At 37.6% G+C, this 20963-nt stretch overlaps 1 protein-coding gene and 1 long non-coding RNA gene across 2 annotated transcripts in view; both read left to right on the top strand.

Annotated features, from left to right (window-relative positions):
- The first annotated feature begins 960 nt into the window (after positions 1-960).
- On the top strand, positions 961-1755 carry LOC310715307. The gene is made up of 3 exons (XR_014530295.1): positions 961-1064; positions 1107-1258; positions 1294-1755. It is a non-coding gene; the product is annotated as an uncharacterized lncRNA (long non-coding RNA).
- Positions 1756-4656: 2901 nt separating this feature from the next.
- plpbp (pyridoxal phosphate binding protein) overlaps positions 4657-20963 on the top strand; it is a 37413-nt gene continuing 21106 nt past the window's right edge. Inside the window, exons 1-6 of the mRNA XM_083570586.1 lie at positions 4657-4810; positions 16771-16878; positions 16974-17009; positions 17147-17222; positions 17354-17494; positions 18139-18281. Coding sequence (XP_083426712.1) covers positions 4667-4810; positions 16771-16878; positions 16974-17009; positions 17147-17222; positions 17354-17494; positions 18139-18281 — 648 coding nt within the window. The 5' untranslated portion in view covers positions 4657-4666. The remainder of the gene's footprint in view (positions 4811-16770; positions 16879-16973; positions 17010-17146; positions 17223-17353; positions 17495-18138; positions 18282-20963) is intronic.

The following is a 20963-nucleotide window of genomic DNA, read 5'->3' as shown; positions in this document are numbered from 1 at the left end:
GTAGATTTATTGGGGAAGAAGAGCTCATAGGCCTTAGAAACTGGAGAAGACATGGAAGAGCAATCAAGGTCAGACTCAGGCGAAGGTAGGGGAGGATAATACACAGGAGAAAAATTAGCAGTGGGAGATAGAACATCCATATAGAACGGGGGAGGTTTAAGAATAATCAGTAGGAGACCAGTAGGCAGTATAGGGAGAAGATGTGAAAATGTGGGGGGGGGGGGAGAGAGAGAGAGAGAGAGAGAGAGAGAGAGAGAGAGAGAGAGAGAGAGAGAGAGAGAGAGAGAGAGAGAGAGAGAGAGAGAGAAGAATTGATTCAGGTACACAAAAGTCCTCAGAATCTTCAATATCAGTCCATCTCCAGCATTTCAACCTGCATTTAGACAGATGTTCTGTAAATACTAGTTCAACAGTAAAAGACCTGGGAGTTATTTTAGACACCAACTTGCCTTTTAAAAAAATAATATCAACCATGCTGACCACAGCCTTCTTCCACCTTAGAAAAAATTGCTAAGCTAAGAAACGTTATCTATATCTGATGCAGAGAAGCTCGTAAATGACCTCCAGAATAGACTACTGTAATGGATTACTAGGTGGTTGTCCTGCATCATTAATAAACAAGCTACAGTTAGTCCAGAATGCAGCAGCCAGAGTTCTCACAAGAACTGGCTACCTGTTAAGTTTGGAATCAACTACAAACTAATGCTACTTACTTACAAATCTCTAAATCGTTTAGCTCCCAATTATCTATCCAGTCTTTTAACATGCTACAATCCGTCACGCTCCGTGAGATCTCAAAACTCCGGACTTCTAGTAGTTCCTAGAATAGCAAAGTTTAGCTCCTAAACTTTGGAATAGTCTTCCTGACAGTGTTCGAGGCTCAGACACACACTCTTAACAGACAATGTCTGTTGTGAAAAGCGCTATACAAATAAACTTGACTTGACTTGACTTGACTTGACTCTTCCAGTTGTGAAAAGCACTATAGAAATAAACTTGACTTGACTTGACTTTACTATTAGTCAACTCCTGGTGGAAAACAGCAGGGAGGTCTGGCTAGGTCTGTGTGCCCCTATCACGTGTAAAAGTACACTGCACAATGTGAGGAGGCAGGAAGGGGTTATCTGGAGCAGGTGAGTTAGAGAGATGCTCAATAAAACTGGCGATACTGTCTTCAGAGAATGATTCTAAGAGCTGATCTGGAACGTCTGCAAGAAGAAGCTGAATAAAAGTAACCATTAAAGAATAGTTAATGAAGGTCAACATCGAAATAACCAGACAAAATTAGTGAAGGTCTACATTGCAATAACCAGATATAAGAAGAGAAGGTTTCCATCACAAGGACTCGACATAAGATTAATAGGTGCAGGTGGCAAAACTAGAGAAGGAACAAGGTAGCAAGCATGTAAATATTATCGCTCAATGCAACTTATCCTGCACTCAATGCTGATACGACACAGTCAGCGCTAAGGTACATATAGCCTAAAATACTAACATAAAAAATTAGAACAATAGTTAAACATATATGAACATATAATATAAGTAGATGAATATCAGCTTGACTTAATAATAGAATAGAAATAAACATGAGAATAAAAGCAGAATATTGTTCTCACATGGAGGATGAGAATAAAATGAGGGAATATCTGCAGAAGAGAGGGTTTTATACAAATGCATTTTTTTTTATTATAACAGAACTAGGCCAAAAATAAGGGTAACTGAAGGGAACAGAAATATGGAAATATGGAATCTTAGGAAAGGAAGAGAACCAAAGTCAGAGGACAAGGGGAATAATTAAGTATTAAGTATTAAGTATTATATATATATACACAGTGAGGAAAATAAGTATTTGAACACCCTGCTATTTTGCAAGTTCTCCCACTTAGAAATCATGGAGGGGTCAGAAATTGTCATCGTAGGTGCACTGTGAGAGACATAATCTAAAAAAAAAATCCAGAAATCACAATGTATGATTTTTTAACTATTTATTTGTATGATACAGCTGCAAATAAGTATTTGAACACCTGTCTATAAGCTAGAATTCTGACCCTCAAAGACCTGTTAGTCTGCCTTTAAAATGTCCACCTCCACTACATTTATTATCCTAATTTAGATGCACCTGTTTGAGGTCATTAGCTGCATAAAGACACCTGTCCACCCCATACAATCAGTAAGAATCCAACTACTAACATGGCCAAGACCAAAGAGCTGTCCAAAGACACTAGAGACAAAATTGTACACCTCCACAAGGCTGGAAAGGGCTACGGGGAAATTGCCAAGCAACTTGGTGAAAAAAGGTCCACTGTTGGAGCAATCATTAGAAAATGGAAGAAGCTAAACATGATTGTCAATCTCCCTCGGACTGGGGCTCCATGCAAGATCTCACCTCGTGGGGTCTCAATGATCCTAAGGAAGGTGAGAAATCAGCCCAGAACTACACGAGAGGAGCTGGTCAATGACCTGAAAAGAGCTGGGACCACCGTTTCCAAGATTACTGTTGGTAATACACTAAGCAACATAGTTTGAAATCATGCATGGCACGGAAGGTTCCCCTGCTTAAACCAGCACATGTCCAGGCATGTCTTAAGTTTGCCAATGACCATTTGGATGATCCAGAGGAGTCATGGGAGAAAGTCATGTGGTCAGATGAGACCAAAATAGAACTTTTGGGTCATAATTCCACTAAACGTGTTTGGAGGAAGAAGAATGATGAGTACCATCCCAAGAACACCATCCCTACTGTGAAGCATTGGGGTGGTAGCATCATGCTTTGGGGGTGTTTTTCTGCACATGGGACAGGGCGACTGCACTGTATTAAGGAGAGGATAAATGGGGCCATGTATTGCGAGATTGTGGGGAACAACCTCCTTCCCTCAGTTAGAAGATGGGTCGAGGCTGGGTCTTCCAACATGACAATGACCCGAAGCGCACAGCCAGGATAACCAAGGAGTGGCTCTGTAAGAAGCATATCAAGGTTCTGGCATGGCCTAACCAGTCTCCAGACCTAAACCCAATAGAGAATCTTTGGAGGGAGCTCAAACTCCGTGTTTCTCAGCGACAGGCCAGAAACCTGACTGATCTAGAGAAGATCTGTGTGGAGGACTGGGCCAAAATCCCTCCTGCAGTGTGTGCAAACCTGGTGAAAAACTACAGGAAACGTTTGACCTCTGTAATTGCAAACAAAGGCTACTGTACCAAATATTAACATTGACTTTCTCAGGTGTTCAAATACTTATTTGCAGCTGTATCATACAAATAAATAGTTAAAAAAGTCATATATTGTGATTTCTGGATTTTCTTTTTTTAGATTATGTCTCTCACAGTGGACCTGCACCTACGATGACAATTTCAGACCCCTCCATGATTTCTAAGTGGGAGAACTTGCAAAATAGCAGGGTGTTCAAATACTTATTTTCCTCACTGAATATATCTTACTTTATAGTATACAAATATATTTAATGTACAGTCGTTACCATATCATATACATGTGTTTCCATAAAGATTCCATCAATTATTTTTTGTTAATGTCTGTTTGAGTATAAATCTGTATTGCATAATTTTAGCACTATTGAAATACAGAATGAAGCATGTCAGTGCGACATTGCCTGTTTGTTTCATTTTCTCAATTATTTTAAATAAAAAATAAAGATGGACATTTCAATTTTTCCTAGTTTCTATTTTCATTATTTTTGTTCATTTTAAAAGGAACGAGGTACACTGACCAGGCATAACTTTATATAATATAGTGTCATAATGTTATGCCTGGTCGGTGTATGTTCTGACCTGAAGCAAAAGGAAAGATAAAATGGTGGTAAACACAGAAAAGTATTTTCCTCAAATACAAAACTTAATTTAATTCTATTGCATTAGGTGAGTCTCCCCAACTCTTGACCACTAATTTTTTTAAGCCAAAAAATATACATGAGAAGTGTGAGCTTGAACGATTCCTTAATAAATACTTTTCTAACTAGTCTAACTATAAAGATTTTAAGTAGCTGGAGATTTTTTTGTGCCACACGTAGATCATAACCCACTAATATCAGTTGATAAATACCAAGTTATATTTTTAAACCGCGGCTATCCAGTTTAGTTGCATTTTCTTTACAGGAAACACACCAGACGTATCGCAACAAAGGACTGAGGCGGCCAACAAGGTGTCCATGTATTTTATGTGTAAGCTTTTTGTCGCCGAAACCCATAACGGCGCATGCGTGTTACAACATGTGGCGGATGTAACTTAATACGCTATCGTGCTACAGGCTGGGTTAAAGTCATACTCGTTGCAGAAGTCTAAATATAATGCAAATGCCATGATGCATAAGCTGCTGCTTTAAGGTTTTCAGTAGATGCTTTTTCTCAAGAATTTATGAAAGCAAACTATATTTATTTTAAATACTTCTTATCCATTTGCATTGAAACAAATGTTTTTATAATAAACTCTTTACATTTTGGAAATCTCTTTTATTGTGTTAATGTTTTTCGTTTAAATACAAGTTTTTCTTTACCTGTTTTTGACAAACCACTTGTTTACAGTTTTTACAGTTTTTAGTTTACAAACCCGAACCCTTGCCATTTTAATAGCCTCGTGCTGTAAGCTGCAGGACTGGCGATGAAGAACGAAGACCTTTATTTTGACAGCTAAGAGACCGGACATGCCATATTAGCTATGAACGCAGTCAAACTGTTTCTTCTATTGGACAGTCTAACTGCTATGAATGCTATGTGGAGAGTAGCGATGTCGGAAGAGGTTGGGAAAAAAATGCAGGCAGTCTTAGACCGGGTCAATCTGGCCGTAACCCGACGTCCAAAGGTTAGTTTGTAGAATTAAACGTTCAGACTGAGATGCTTTGTAAAACTTTTATCCTCATATGTCCTCAGTCAGTTCACTGCTTCTGTCGGTTTATGTAAATGCTCAACCTTAGCACACAGTAGCCAAAGAGAATGAGATATTTTTTTACACAAGTCATATAAATCGTTAATGTCGACACGCACGATTATCATATTGATGGATCGCCAATCATTTCCGTATTTAGCATACTATTCATATATAATATTAATAGCCTTATCGTAGGAGATTGCGATGGTGGCCATGATGCATAACAGTATATTAAAACAGTATAACAAGTGTAGATAGGCTCAGAGGTGGCAAACGTACACACATCCCTCACTTAAGTATAAGTACAGATACTCTTTAGATAAAAGTTGAAGTACTGACTATAAAATTTCTTAAAGTTAAAGTAAAAAAGTTTGGGTTTTGAAATTTAATTAAATAAAAAGTAGCCATTACTACTGCCTGTTTATTGTGACGCTGGTGACTGGACCTCACGTCATATTAATATTAAGCCTGTCAATTGATTAAAATATTTAACATGATTAATCGCACATTTGTCGTCATGTACCTTAAATTAATACTTTTCATGTGTTTAATACTCTAATCAACATCCGATACGATAAAAAAATTTTTAATAAATTAAAAATGGCCATACCTTTTTGCCCATTTTTATAAATTTTGGAAAATATATTTTCAAAATACTTCCCGTGGGCTCACCACCTGCAGGAGGGACCGTAAGGGACGGTGCTGTGAGGATTGGGCAGCAGTCGAAGGCGGGGGCCTGCTTAGACTGCTGCCCCCGCGACCCGAATTACGGATAAGCGGGAGAAAATGAATGAATGAAAATACTGGGAACAGAAACAAATAATAAGAATATGAATTATGCTAGCAATAAGCAAACCGATATTTTCTTCAGTTATTTCTACACTTAACTATACCAATTAAAATGTATTCCTCTCAGTGTACAAAGCTCCTGTACAACAGCTATACAGGTCTGAATACTGATTTATATACTAAACTAAAATACTATACTATACTATACTAAAATACTAATTACATACATGTAATCTTTAATAACTTAGTAACTTAATAATAGTTGCAAAGTAAGTTTAAATTCAAAAGTAGCACCTACATTTGACAGTATGTCCTTCCGGACGCACATCAAGTCTTTACTTACCATATATGGTTGCCATGGTTTCCTTGTCAAGGGCAGTCCTCCGCTCGGCACCACTCTCAGTTTTACTCTGTTTTCCTACAATAGACAAAACAAGAATCATGAACATTTGAATAGGGTACAGAGGATATGCAACCCTGGCTTCTGACTGGGTTTAGATTTCCAAAAAGTTTTGTTCATCTTAACATTACATTTAAAAAAACTAGATATGCTATTGAAAGATATGTATCTTTCGGACAGTAAAGGAAGAAATGAAAGAAAAGTAGAATTAGCCTTTTTAAATATACTTAATTATTATCTAAAAATTTGACCTGAATTCGAAACTGTTTACCTTTCAAATTGCTGTGAATCAGAACCTCCATTGGGAAGGCTATTAAAAGAACATGCACCATTGAAGTGGCTGTTTGGGCCTGCAGGGCAGAAGTCTACTGACGCTTTGGAGTTTTTATTCCCGCCCCATTTGCTAACTCTACCAGTGGTTGTGATCACATAAAAAGAGATTTTCAATATACAGTGGGTACGGAAAGTATTCAGACCCCCTTAAATTTTTCACTCTTTGTTATATTGCAGCCTTTTGCTAAAATCATTTAATTTGATTTCTTCTTCCTCATGAATGTACACACAGCTCCCCATATTGACAGAAAAACACAGAATTGTTGACCTTTTTGCAGATTTATTAAAAAAGAAAAACTGAAATATCACATGGTCCTAAGTATTCAGACCCTTTGCTGTGACACTCATATATTTAACTCAGGTGCTCTCCATTTCTTCTGATCATCCTTATGATAGTTCTACACCTTCATTTGAGTCCAGAAATTTTTGATTATACTTATTGGACTTGATTAGGAAAGCCACACACCTGTTTATATAAGACCTTCCAGATCACAATGCATGTCAGAGCAAATGAGAATCATTAAGGTCAAAGGAACTGCCTGAAGAGCTCAGAGACAGAATTGTGGCAAGGCACAGATCTGGCCAAGGTTACAAAAAGATTTCTGCTGCACTTAAGGTTCCTAAGAGCACAGTGGCCTCCATAATCCTCAAATGGAAGACGTTTGGGACGACCAGAACCCTTCCTAGAGCTGGCCGTCCGGCCAAACTGAGCTATCGGGGGAGAAGAGCCTTGGTGAGAGAGGTAAAGAAGAACCCAAAGATCACTGTGGCTGAGCTCCAGAGATGCAGTCAGGAGATGGGAGAAAGTTGTAGAAAGTCAACCATCACTGCAGCCCTTCACCAGTGGGGCTTTATAGCAGAGTGGCCTGACGGAAGCCTCTCCTCAGTGCAGGACACATGAAAACCCGCATGGAGTTCTCCAAGATGGTGAGAAATAAGATTCTCTGGTCTGATGAGACCAAGATAGAACTTTTTGGCCTTAATTCTAAGCGGTATGTGTGGAGAAAACCAGGCACTGCTCATCACCTGTCCAATACAGTCTCAACAGTGAAGCATGGTGGTGGCAGCACCATGCTGTGTGGGTGTTTTTCAGCTTCAGGGACAGGACGACTGGTTGCAATCAAGGGAACGATAAATGCGGCCAAGCACAGGGATATCCTGGACGAAAACCTTCTCCAGAGTGCTTTGGACCTCAGACTGGGCCGAAGGTTTACCTTCCAACAAGACAATGACCCTAAGCACACAGCTAAAATAACGAAGGAGTGGCTTCACAACAACTCTGTGACTGTTCTTGAATGGCCCAGCCAAAGCAATGACTTAAACCCAATTGAGCATCTCTGGAGAGACCTAAGAGATAGATGGAATAGCTGTCCACCAACGTTTACCGTCCAACCTGACAGAACTGGAGAGGATCTGCAAGGAGGAATGGCAGAGGATCCCCAAATCCAGGTGTGAAAGACTTGTTGCATCTTTCCCAAAAAGACTCCTGGCTGTATTAGATCAAAAGGGGGCTTCTACTAAATACTGAGCAAAGGGTCTGAATACTTAGGACTATGTGATATTTTAGTTTTTCTTTTTTAATAAATCTGCAACAGTGTCAACAATTCTGTGTTTTTCTGTCAATATAGGGTGCTATGTGTACATTAATGAGGAAAAGAAATGAACTTAAATGATTTTAGCAAATGGCTGCAAAATAAAAAAGAGTGAAAAATTTAAGGGGGTCTGAATACTTTCCGTACCCACTGTACATTATTTTCATAAAACACATTTGAGTATGTATGTACACACTTAAATCCTCAGCAAACAGTACTTACATATTCAGCATCACTGGAACATTAAAAATAAATAAATACATACATACATACATACATGCATACATACAATTAATGTCAACAATGTGGTTACAGACAGACTATTACTGGTAAATTAATGGAAAGAAGGAAAAGCTTAACTAAAACCTATACACATGATTAAGAATGAACAAAGGAATGACACTAATTTATCTGTTGTGGTGAAGGTGCTCAATAGCAGGTAGTTGGGTGTCAGTGATGCATTGGGCAATTTTGACCACCCTTTGCAGGGCTTTGCGTTCACAGTGGAGCCTCCGTACCATACAGTTAGGGAGTTGGTCAAAATGCTATCGATGATGCAGTTGTAAAAACTCTTTAGAATCCCTGGGGACAGATGAGATTTCTTAAGACTCCTCAAGAGGTACAAGCACTGTTGTGCATTCTTAACCAGAGCTGAAGTGTTCTGGTGCCAAAACAGATCACCAGAAATGTGAACTCACAAGAACTCAAAGCTGGAAACCCTCTCTACCAAATATTGTAGACTGGAAGAGTCTCCTGCTGTTAGATTTCCAAAAGTCCACAATGAGCTCTTTAGTCTTCATGGACTTTGGACGTTGAGGGTCCAGTTGTTGACACACCATGCTGTCAGGCTTTGGATCTCTTCCCTGTAGGCCGATTAATTGCTGTAGCTGATCTAGCTGACCACGGTCGTGTCATCTGCATACTTTAAGATGATGTTGGAGTTATGCGCTTAATGGTGCTGCTGGGAATGTTGTCGTTAAGCCATGTTTCTGTAAAAATCATGACATTACATTCCTTAATCCGCTTGTGTGATGTTATACAGAGCAGCAGTTCATCCATTTTGTTCGCAAGAGACCGTACATAAGCAAGGAAGATGCTTGAAAGAGATGGTTGATGTAGGTTTAGCCTTAGCCTAGCCCAAATGCTGCCTCGCTTACCTCTCTTTTGGTGTCTTGCCACCCAGTGTCTCGCCACCTGCCGAGCTGGATCAGGGTCCATGCTGTTCAAGTGATTTCCTGAGAGAGTTCAAAGTTTGTTGAAAGTGCCTCTCTGACTAATGTCTGGTAGTGATTGTCGGTTGTATTAGATATGTGCAAGCCTGTTTTAAATGAAAAAACTTGCAGTTAGTGGAATTTGAATGTCGAGGTGGAATTTGTTCCGTTGTATTTTCTTTAAAATTATATTAATTTGTAATATGTTTGTTATAATATGTTTTATTATAAATGTACTTAAACTTTAAAACATGACATTCAGAAATAAAAATGGTAAACACAATGTCAGAGGAAGTAATTTATGTATATAACTCCCTCTGTTTATTTTGCTATGCTTGTTTATAACACTTTATAACTCTATCAATAATAATTTAAAAACCACATACTTAATTGAATATTTAATGGCATACAGTCAAATACATTACATAAACGTATATAAACAGAATCTGATGTTGTACATAAGATGCATATCTGTTACTGTACTGTTAACTATTACAGTGCAGTTTTTTTCTTTTTTCTTTTGACAGTTATTTTTTATTTTTATTTTAAATACATTTTAAATAATGTATACTTTAATCTCCATCCTCATTCTACTGTAAGATTCGAAATGTATTTCTTGACCCTAAAAAAAATGTGAATTTAGGTTTAAATTAAATATATTTTCGATTTCAAAAATATATTTTATTGAGCATCACAGCATACAACATATATTTAAAAAATATTTTTTATGGTATGTGCATGGGCAAATATTGATGCTTTATGCAAATATATGTTTATTATTAGTGAAACCATACTCAACATATAGCATGGTAAAATACTCTTGTAAATGTTTAAAAGTAATTATAGTGTTTTAAATGACATAAATCATCAGGACACCAAATGGAATGTTTGCTGTTCGGCACAGACGGTTAATTAATTGATACCGGAGAAACTGTACCTCTTCTAACTTTTATATGGATTACATAATCAGAGAATATTTATTTTAGGTGTGAATCGGTTTATTTAAAAGTTGACATTTTAAGCTTTCTATTCATATATTTATTATGCCTGTGAGGCAACATAGCAAAGGTCCCGTTTGGTGTCCTCATGATTTACGTAATTTAAAACACCGGAATATTTTAAAACCTTTACAAGAATATTTTGTCTTCATCTCTATGCTTAATATGGTTTCACTAATAATAAACATACATTTGCATAAAGCCTCAATATTTGTCCAATAATGGTACATTTAGAACAGGTAAAAATGTGCGATACAGTCGTGTTATTGATTGTGATTAATTATTTTAATTGATTGACAACAGTAATATTAATATGATGTGAGGTCCAGTTACCAGCGTGACACTAAAACAGGTAGTAATAATCGCTACTTTTTATTTAAGTACATGTCAGAGCCCAAACTTCTTTACTTTAACTTAAGAAAAAAGGATAGTCTGTACTTCAAATTTTACTAGAGTATTTTAAAATATAAGTATCTGTACTTCTACCTTAAGTGACAGATCTGTGTACTTTTGCCTCCTCTGTTGTACCTAAGTAGATTTTTCTGGTATCCAATTTTTTTTTTCACTCATTACTTTTACAAAAATATCTGTAATTTCTACTTCTTACATTTTCAAACCAGACTCGTTACATTAGTTTTAATCTATTTGGTGAAATGGTCAATATTTTTTCTTCTCACTGCATGCCGTTTTTAGCCCTGTCTTTGCACAGCTTTTTCAATCTACCACTGGAGTATCATATACAGTGGGGTAAAAAAGTATTTAGTCAGCCACCAATTTTGCAAGTTCTCCCAATTAAAAAGATGAGAGAGGCCTGTATCTTTCATCATAGGTACACTTCAACTATTAGAGACAAAATGAGAAAAAGAAAAATCCAGAAAATCACATTGTCTGATTTTTAAAGAATTTTTTGAAAATGATGGTGGAAAATAAGTATTTGGTCAATAACAAAAGTTCATCTTAATACTTTGTTATATACCCTTTGTTGGCAATGACAGAGATCAAACGTTTTCTGTAAGTCTCCACAAGGTTTTTACACACTGTTGCTGGTAGTTTGTCCCATTCCTTCATGCAGATCTTCTCCAGAGCAGTGATGTTTTGGGGCTGTCGCTGGGCAACACTGATTTTCAACTCCCTCCAATGATTTTCTATGGGGTTGAGATCTGAAGACTGGTTAGGCCATTCCAGGACCTTAAAAAGCTTCTTACGAAGCCACTCCTTCGTTGCCCGGGCAGTGTGTTTGGGATTATTGTAATACTGAAAAACCCAGCCATGTTTCATCTTCAATGCCCTTGCTAATGGAAGGAGGTTTTCATTTAAAATCTCACGATACATGGCCCCATTCATTCCTTCCTTTACACGGATCAGTCGTCCTGGTCCCTTGGCAGAAAAACAGCCCCAAAGCATGATGTTTCCACCCCCATGCTTTACAGTATGTATGGTGTTCTTTGGATGCAACTCAGCATTCTTTCTCCTCCAAACACGACAAGTTGTGTTTTTACCAAAAAGTTCTATTTTGGTTTCATCTGACCATATGACATTCTCCCAATCCTCTTCTGGATCATCCAAATGCTCTCTAGCAAACTTCAGACGGGCCCGGACATGTACTGGCTTAAGCAGGGGGACACGTCTGGCACTGCAGGATTTAAGTCCCTAGTGGCATAGTGTGTTACTGATGGTAGCCTTTGTTAGTTTTGTCCCAGCTCTCTGCAGGTCATTCACTATGTCCCCCCGTGTGGTTCTGGAATTTTTGCTCACTTTGATCATTTTGACCCCACGGGGTGAGATTTTGCGTGGAGCCCCAGATCGAGGAAGATTATCAGTAGTCTTTTATGTCTTCCATTTTCTAATAATTGCTCCCACAGTTGATTTCTTCACACCAAGCTGCTTACCTATTGCAGATTCAGTCTTCCCAGCCTGGTGCAGGTCTACAATTTTGTTTCTGGTGTCCTTTGACAGCTCTTTGGTCTTGGCCATAGTGGAGTTTGGAGTCTGACTGTTTGAGGTTGTGGACAGGTGTCTTTTATACTGATAATGAGTTCAAACAGGTGCCATTAATTCAGGTAACAAGTGGAGGACAGAGGAGCCTCTTAAAGAAGTTGTTACAGGTCTGGGAGAGCCAGAAATCTTGCTTTTTTGTAAGTGACCAAATACTTATTTTCCACCATAATTTGCAAATAAATCCTTTAAAAATCAGACAATGTGATTTTTTCCTCATTTTGTCTCATAGTTGAAGTGTACCTATGATGAAGATGACAGGCCTCTCTCATATTTTTAAGTGGGAGAATTTGCACAATTGGTGGCTGACTAAATACTTTTTTGCCCCACTGTATATGTTTCTGGCTCTCACACAACACAGATGTAAGCTAGTTTACAAAGCTAACAATAAGCAAGGCAGAAAGCAAAAGGAAATATGGGGCTAATGTGGGGGAGACAGAGGGAGTCAGCGATGTCAACATAGAATACTTAGAACAGAAACATGCCTGATCACCTGATCATCATCATCTTTTCTCTGCTTGTGTTCTATAGTGAATGTTGTGCCTGGATACATTGTTACATTAGGTAACAAAAATTTAAATGATTTTGTATTAATACATAATTAGGGCTCTATCTTTGTGGAGAGCAACAATTCTAATTCTCAAATCCTCAAAGAGTTATTTGCCATGGGGTGCCATGTTTAACATCCATTGGTCAGTATGAGAGAATTGTAAAGAACCACAAAAAGCACCAAATTGGAACTGCTCTTATACAAGATTTACAAACGTGTATGTTCCTGTGAAGCAGACAAAAATAGCATGATGAATAGGACGTTTCTTTGCATGGTTAAACGACATACAGTTGTTATCACTTAAGGTGTACTCACTTTTGTTGCCAGCTATGTTTACAATAATGTTGTGTTTTTTTGTGAGGACAGTAAATCTGTACTGCTATGCAAGCTGCACATTGACTAATTTAAAATATATCCAAGTTTCAGTTCTATAGTATTGTCCCTTAAGAAGATATACTAAAATGTGCAGAGTGTATTTACTTTTGTTATACAGTGGGTACGGAAAGTATTCAGACCCCCTTAAATTTTTCACTCTTTGTTATATTGCAGCTATTTGCTAAAATAATTTAAGTTAATTTCTTTTCCTCATTAATGTACACATAGCACCCCATACTGACAGAAAAACACAGAATTGTTGACATTGTTGCAGATTTATTAAAAAAGAAAAACTGAAATATTACATGGTCCTAAGTATTCAGACCCTTTGCTCAGTATTTAGTAGAAGCACCTTTTTGAACTAATACAGCCATGAGTCTTTGCCATTCCTCCTTGCAGATCCTCTCCAGTTCTGTCAGGTTGGATAGTAAGCGTTGGTGGACAGCCATTTTTAGGTCTCTCCAGAGATGGTCAATTGGCTTTAAGTCAGTGCTCTGGCTGGACCATGTCATATTTCAGTTTTTCTTTTTTAATAAATCTGCAACAATGTCAACAATTCTGTGTTTTATAGCTTTTACCTTTATCATGCTTGTCTATAATTTTCTTTCTAATCTCCTGAGACAACTCTTTCCTTCGCTTCCTCTGGTCCATGTTGAGTGTGGTACACACCATGTCACCAGACAACACAGTGACTACCTGGAGCCCTATATATAGGCCCACTGACTGATTACAAGATTGTAGACACCTGTGATGCTAATTAGTGAACACACCTTGAATTAACATGTCTCTTTAGTCACATTATTTTCAGTATTTTCTAGGGGTACCATCAATTTTGTCTGAGTTTATTATTTTAAATAATTCAGTTCAAGGATGGTTGAAAAGCAATGTCTGACTTTTATTGGTTAACATTCATAGAATTTTTATTTATTATTAGTTTTGTCAGATAAAAGTTTTTTCTGTGACCATTGTAAGTTTTTCTTTCATTGACTGAAGGGTACCAACAATTTTGTCCGTGTGTGTGTGTGTGTGTGTGTGTGTGTGTGTGTGTGTGTGTGTGTGTGTGTGTGTGTGTGTGTGTGTGTATATATATATATATATATATATATATATATATATATATATATATATATATATATATATATCGTATTTTTCGGACTATAAGCTGCTACTTTTTTCCCGCGGCTTAAACACAACGAAGCAGCTTTTTTATGAATTTTTCCTGTGTTTTTTCCGGTTTCACAAACTTCAAGCCAAAAAACTGAACCCCATAACATTAAACCAATGACATTTCCGAACGGAAACGAAAAAACGCACCTCACCTGTGTTCTGAGCTGCATGGCATCGGGAGAAAAAAAGTTTTTTTTAAACGCACGACGATGCCTAAAGATAAACTCCCGAGAGAAATAGTTGTGAAAGGATGGAGGAAGACAGTGAACAATGACTTACTTGGTAGGCTACTGTTTAGATACAAGCCGTTGTAACGCATTGAGTCTGGGTCATGGGAGAGCTCACTAACTCCAGTTGCAACAGAAATCATATAAGCACAGACAGGTTTCCAAAACTCGTGCTTTTTTATTATTCTTGGCAACAGCGTTATGGGTTAGTCAAAGAAACTTAGAAATGAGCATAAAAAAATAATAAGGACATAATCCTCGTCTTGAACACACGCAGTAATAGCGGAAAAACGCACTATTCCCAAAATACCGCTCTGCTCCTAAAGAAAGCGGTGAAAATATTTCACTCGTTACACCGTGTGTAACGTGTCTTTCGTTAAAGCCTGTGTAAAGTTCATTAGTGTAGGCGTTATGGGTTAGTCAAAGAAACTGAGCATCAGAAAATAATAAGGAAATAATCCTAAGTCTCACACGCACACACACACAGTAATACCGGAGGAATGCAGTGGCACCCTATTCCCAAAATACCGCTCTGCTCCTAACGAAAGTCAGTGCCGGTAACACGGCTTGTATCTAAACAGTTGCCTACCAAGAAAGTCATTGTTCACTGTCTTTCTCCTTCCTTTTACAACAATTTCACAGTTTATTTTTTGGCATCGTCGTGCGTTTAAAAATCACCATCGGTGGAAGCTTTTCTCCCGATGCCGTGCAGCTCAGAACACAGGTGAAGTGTGTTTTTTCATGCCTGGTTGTTTTCAGCGTGACGAATGATTCGCATTTCCTGTTGACAGTGCGAGTGAGAGGCAGGTCAAACGTCAGAGGAACCTCATCCATATTTATGATGTGCTGTGGGCCGATTCAGTGGGAGCGCACCCGATTTGATATAAAGAATTTAATTGGTTCACCTTAACCTGTTCGCCAATTTTATTGGTCTAATGTTGTGGGGCTCAGTTTTTTGGCTTGAAGTTTGTGAAACCGGGAAAAACCCAGGAAAAATCCATAAATTAGCCGCTTCATTGTTTAAGCCGCAGGGTTTAAAATGTGGGGAAAAAGTAGCGGCTTATAGTCCGGAAAATACGGTGTGTGTGTGTGTGTGTGTGTGTGTGTGTGTGTGTGTGTGTGTGTGTGTGTATATATATATATATATATATATATATATATATATATATATATATATATATATATATATATATATAAAATTCTTTTTATTTAATTATTAATTTCATATACTGAAGCATGGTTCCCTGGTGGTCTAGTGGTTAGGATGCGGCGCTCTCACCGCTGCGGCCCGGGTTCGATCCCCGGTCAGGGAACCAACCCCAGCCATTAGGGTTGCACAAGCCTTTGTGCCGGTCCCAAGCCCAGATAAATAGTATTATATAATATATTATAATATATTATATAATACTAAATAATACAGGTACATAAATAATACTGTATATAATTGTTATGCAGCATAATGAGCGGAGGCAAAGCCGGAGCAGAGTTCGCATTGGTTTAACGAAAACACGGAGAGTTTAACACAAACACACACACACGGCAGTCCATAGAATCCCGACAAACGAGAGAGCGATATCCGTGGTATGCCCTGGAGGGCGAGGTCCACGGGCGAACACACGGGAGGTAAAAAGGAAAAAGGTAATCCGGGGTGCGCTTTGGAAAGAAAGCAGAGCCGTGGAGAGCGCGTGGAGTCCGGAAAGGAAGAAACGCATAGGAATGCGTGTGACAGGGAAAACACAGACAAACATGCACCAAACACCTTCACATACCAACAATAACCGACAAGGAGTGTGGATGAATGACGGGTTTATATAGGAGCTGGGGATGAGTGAATAATGAGCCCCAGGTGTGCATTGTTGAAGCCAGGGGCTTCAGGGAAAGCGGAGGTTTTGACTTTTTAACTGTATTATTGTCAGAAATCCACCTGCTACACCCCCTTCGGCAGATTTCTGACAATAATACAGTAAAAAGTATAAATTAAAAACATTACAAAAGTAACAACAAAAAAATGCTCTACGTGGGTCGGGTTAAAAAAAGGTCGATAAGCGGGCATTTGGTCGTTCAGCGGTTTTTAATTTCAATTTAAATTTTTGATTTGTATACTGAAGCATGTGTCACCTTTTCAACTGTGTATGCAGAAAAAATGGAGACTTATCATAGCTAGTTGATGTTAGTGATATTTTAAAAGAAACATAGCTCACACAATTTTAAATGATATTTTTGTATTTAACATTGTTGTTCACCTCTCTTTTGACAGACATTACCATGCATTGCACCTAGGATAGTTGCAGTAAGTAAAACCAAACCTCCAGACATGGTAGTTGAGGCTTATAAACATGGACAACGCAACTTTGGGGAGAATTATGTAAGTACATTTACAAAGTCTAAATTATTTGTATGTCACCTGCATTTTGGCTAAGTAATGATTTTCCAAGGTATATATTCTGCATCTTTTCATAGGTAAATGAGCTTGTGGAGAAAGCGTCTCACCCTCTGGTATGTTCAAGTAGTCTTGTGTATTGTGTACTTTATTTTGAGCTCATCACTGACTCGTGACGCTAATTATGTTTCTCACATCTTAATCTCCTGTGCTATGTTTTAGAATACTTTACTGAGATTATTTTCTATCTTAGATTTTGACACCATGCCCTGAAATTAAATGGCATTTCATTGGACATTTACAGAAGGGGAATGTTAATAAACTCTTAGGTGAGCAGTTTAGCTTTTTTCCACCGTTTACTGGTTAAAAAAATGATAATTCTTTGACTCCTTTGTACATAAAATGTATTCTATTATACTTTGTGGTTTTTGAGTTTGCACTTTTTTGAGTTGGCTTATAGGTGTTCCAAACCTTTACATGGTTGAGACCATCGACTCTGTAAAACTGGCTGACAAACTTAACAGCTCATGGCAGAAGTTACGATCTTCTAACACCAGGAGGTTAAAGGTCATGGTTCAGATCAACACCAGCAGCGAGGAAAGTGTGTGTTCATTTCATAAACAGCCTGTTATATTGTTTGTATTCACCCTTGTTTGTCCCACTGCATAATTCTGACACCTTTCAGAATTTCATTTTCCTGTAGTTGAAAATGTATGACAGCAGTAGACATAAACATACAATATATTTGTTTAAATAACACATTATTAGACAAGGAATTAGTAAAGTATTTCGGAAGGCGGGTTATGAGGGCTATTTTTCCAAATGTACATAAATACTATTTCTTTGATCACAATAGGCTGATACTAATCAATATGCTTAGCTAACCAAGTTTTCTAAATATTTGTTTATTTTATAAATATTTGCCAAAATATAAAATCAAAATCAAAACCTTTTTATTTGACTTTAATAGCAATCAGCCAGTAATGGTGTGTTTCACAGATAACTTGCTGATAAGTCCTGACCTGCAGCTATTATGCAGTGTTACCTGGAGTGTAAGCTTGTCTTTCATGTGTTACTGGTGTTAAATTGGTCATGTTTCTGACATCCACAACTGAAGTACAATATTTTCCTCATTGAAGTAGATAAAATTTCTTACACGATTTAAATAACCAAAATATTAAAAATGAATAAGTGGTGTGGAATGGTAATCACTGTTAACTTAATTTGTACTTTGTGCTCCAATAGGTAAACATGGCCTGCATCCTGAAGAAACTATCAATACAGTCAAGCATATTGTGACTAATTGTCCTGCTCTGGTCTTCTGTGGACTAATGACTATCGGACGTTATGGTTATGATCTCAGGGAAGGTCCAAATCCTGACTTCCAGGTAAATATTTTTATATATGCACACATTCCTGAGCCAAAATGCACTAAATAAGAATTATTAAACTTTTAAATTAAATAAAATATATTGAAATTGGTTTTAACACAAAATTCCTGGTTAGAAAATTAGCAATGCACTCCTGAGATTACCTGTATCAACATTTGCTCAATTGCTATAGTGAACTGTTTGAGGGAAAAGCTACAAATGTAGTTTTCTTGTATGCAACAGTAAACATTATGATAATGTTTATGATGTGAAATTAACATAAAAAAAACTAACACCTCTCTGGGTTTACAAAACAAAAACAAAAAAATCTGGTATTTTTTTCCAAGACACATCATCTGCCACACCTGATGCAGCACATCAAGTGCCTGATAAAAAGGGTTGCATGATATACTAAAGATATAAAATTGCAGTTGTAAATATGATAATTTTCATATCACAAAGGTGTATTTAATAAATGAAAGATTTCATACTCAAAAAGATTATGAAAAGTAAATATTTTAGGGTGATGTAGAGAATAGACCAGGTTTGCATCTTATATTTGGGGTGTGTGTTGCAGCAAATCTGTCCAAATCTACCAAAATCTTAGCATGTTATTGAAGATTATGTTTGCTCAGAAATTACAAGGAAGAGGCAAAAATAGATGTGTGTTTGACAGTATTTATTAAATCCTAGAAAACTGGGACATACCTCGCTGTGTATAAGAGGAAAAGTGCCACTCACCTTGGGTAAATAGAAACCTGGGTAGTGCACCAGGTGGAACAAGACTGTTTGGATCACACAGTGTTGTGAATCACACCTTAAAACCCACAGTGAGCCAAATGTGAGAGAAGCATAGAGCCCTTTTTGCAAGTCTGTTAATTTTTTTGGGCTGAGAGTTGAGGATGTATCCTCCTCAACCAAACCATTCTCAAAGGGTAATCGAGAAATATATAAACTATTTAAGTCGTTTTTTTGGTTTAGCATATTTTTCCTGGTGGAACTTTTTCAATATTTTCAAGTGCAATTTTCCAGAAAACAGCAGAGAATAAGGACTAAGAAAGGTGATTGCACATGAACAGAGACAAAGAGTTGCCAAAATGAGAAAATAAGTTGCATCTGGCTGCTCAATAGACATTGAAAAAGGCTCTTGATCAGAGATCATCAACCGTAAATTAACTATGTCTGTGAGGAATAGAGGACAATTTCGACCTCACATCAGGTATAGTGGACTGATTGCAATAATCAACTTATTAATGCATCTGATATTTTGGATAAATGCTACCGTTTACTTTTAGGTTGTAGGGTTAAGGTATAAACAGGCTGTACTGTGCAGTTAGATAAGCAATCTACAAAAGAGTATCACCAATTTTCTGGAGTATTAAGAATGTGTGGGAGAGCGAATGGTTCGCGGCAAGGAAGACCACTACAGGACAGGTTCAATATCAAGAAAACGTTTATTTCTTTATAAGCTCTGTGCTCAGTGCCGCAGCCTTACGTTCCCAGGCACACACACACCCACACACATCCTCTCGCTCCTCCTTTAATGCTCCCTCTGATCACTGCAAGAGAGAGAACACATTAGTCCCTGTCTACCTGCTCCCGGCCTCGCCCTCCATTCACAAACCGATCAGCCACGCCCCCGCTGTCACAGAATGATTCGGCCCTGCTCAAAAAGGGTGCACAACAAAGATTAGATAAACATCGCAGCCCAAAGATTGAAAGGAAAGGACAATAAATTTAAGGATCATCTGGGCTAGTCAACCTATGGGGGAAAGTCTTAGGCATGTGACAGGAACGCCATTGATTTAGGCTGAGTTAATGAAAGCTTCAAAAATACGCAGTAAAAAATAGTACTGTTGCCCAAAAAAATTATAAAAGGATACACTGTATTTTAAACACATACCTGCACAATAAGAATAATTGGTTAATCTGTCTATATTCTATATTCATCTATTTCTATTTTAAATAAGGTCTTAATGGAAACTGAATAGATTTGTCAGTCCACCCTGCCAAACTATTAATAATAGTTATCCAAGGGTTATATCCATAACCCTTCTTATACACTCAATTATAAGGTCTGGATTGGGACTGATCACTTCCACCCATTATTATACAAGAACAAATTAAGTACTAAATTATATAGTTGAAGATTTCAGTAGAACAGAACAGAAATACACTGGAACCCGGTTATGTCGTCGGCCTAGGGGTTTGGCAAAAAGCGTCGAGATAACCGATGATCGAGATAAATGAAAACTAATATGGCGGCAATATATCAACGTGCTTGAAATTTCTTTATGTACATGATGTGCGTTAATAAATGAAAATGTACATGCACGTGTTTTTGGAGGTTTTGTTACACAACAGCTTTGCCGCGATTTGTTTGATGAAGGCATGGTATAAAAATGTACATACATGTTTGCTAACAACAAAAGGCATGTGTGCACCAACTAACAGCAGAGATTTACCAGTATACAATACAAACCACTGTTGATTCTCGATACAAACCTTTATTATATTCTCCAAAATTGCAAACACAAAGATCGCTCACAAAATCACAAAAAACGTGCGGGGTGTAATTCGTTTTTACAAAAAGCTAACCAGTGTCCAAATTTAATTCGCGAGTCATTTCACTCTGACACAGCTCTGAAAAGTATCCTACACTCCTGTGCCTCCTCTTCCAAGATCTGCTTCTGTAAGGCT

Source organism: Silurus aristotelis (assembly GCF_946808225.1).
Source record: "Silurus aristotelis genome assembly, chromosome: 19".
Lineage (NCBI taxonomy): Eukaryota > Metazoa > Chordata > Actinopteri > Siluriformes > Siluridae > Silurus > Silurus aristotelis.
This window is presented reverse-complemented; position numbering and strand designations above follow the sequence as displayed.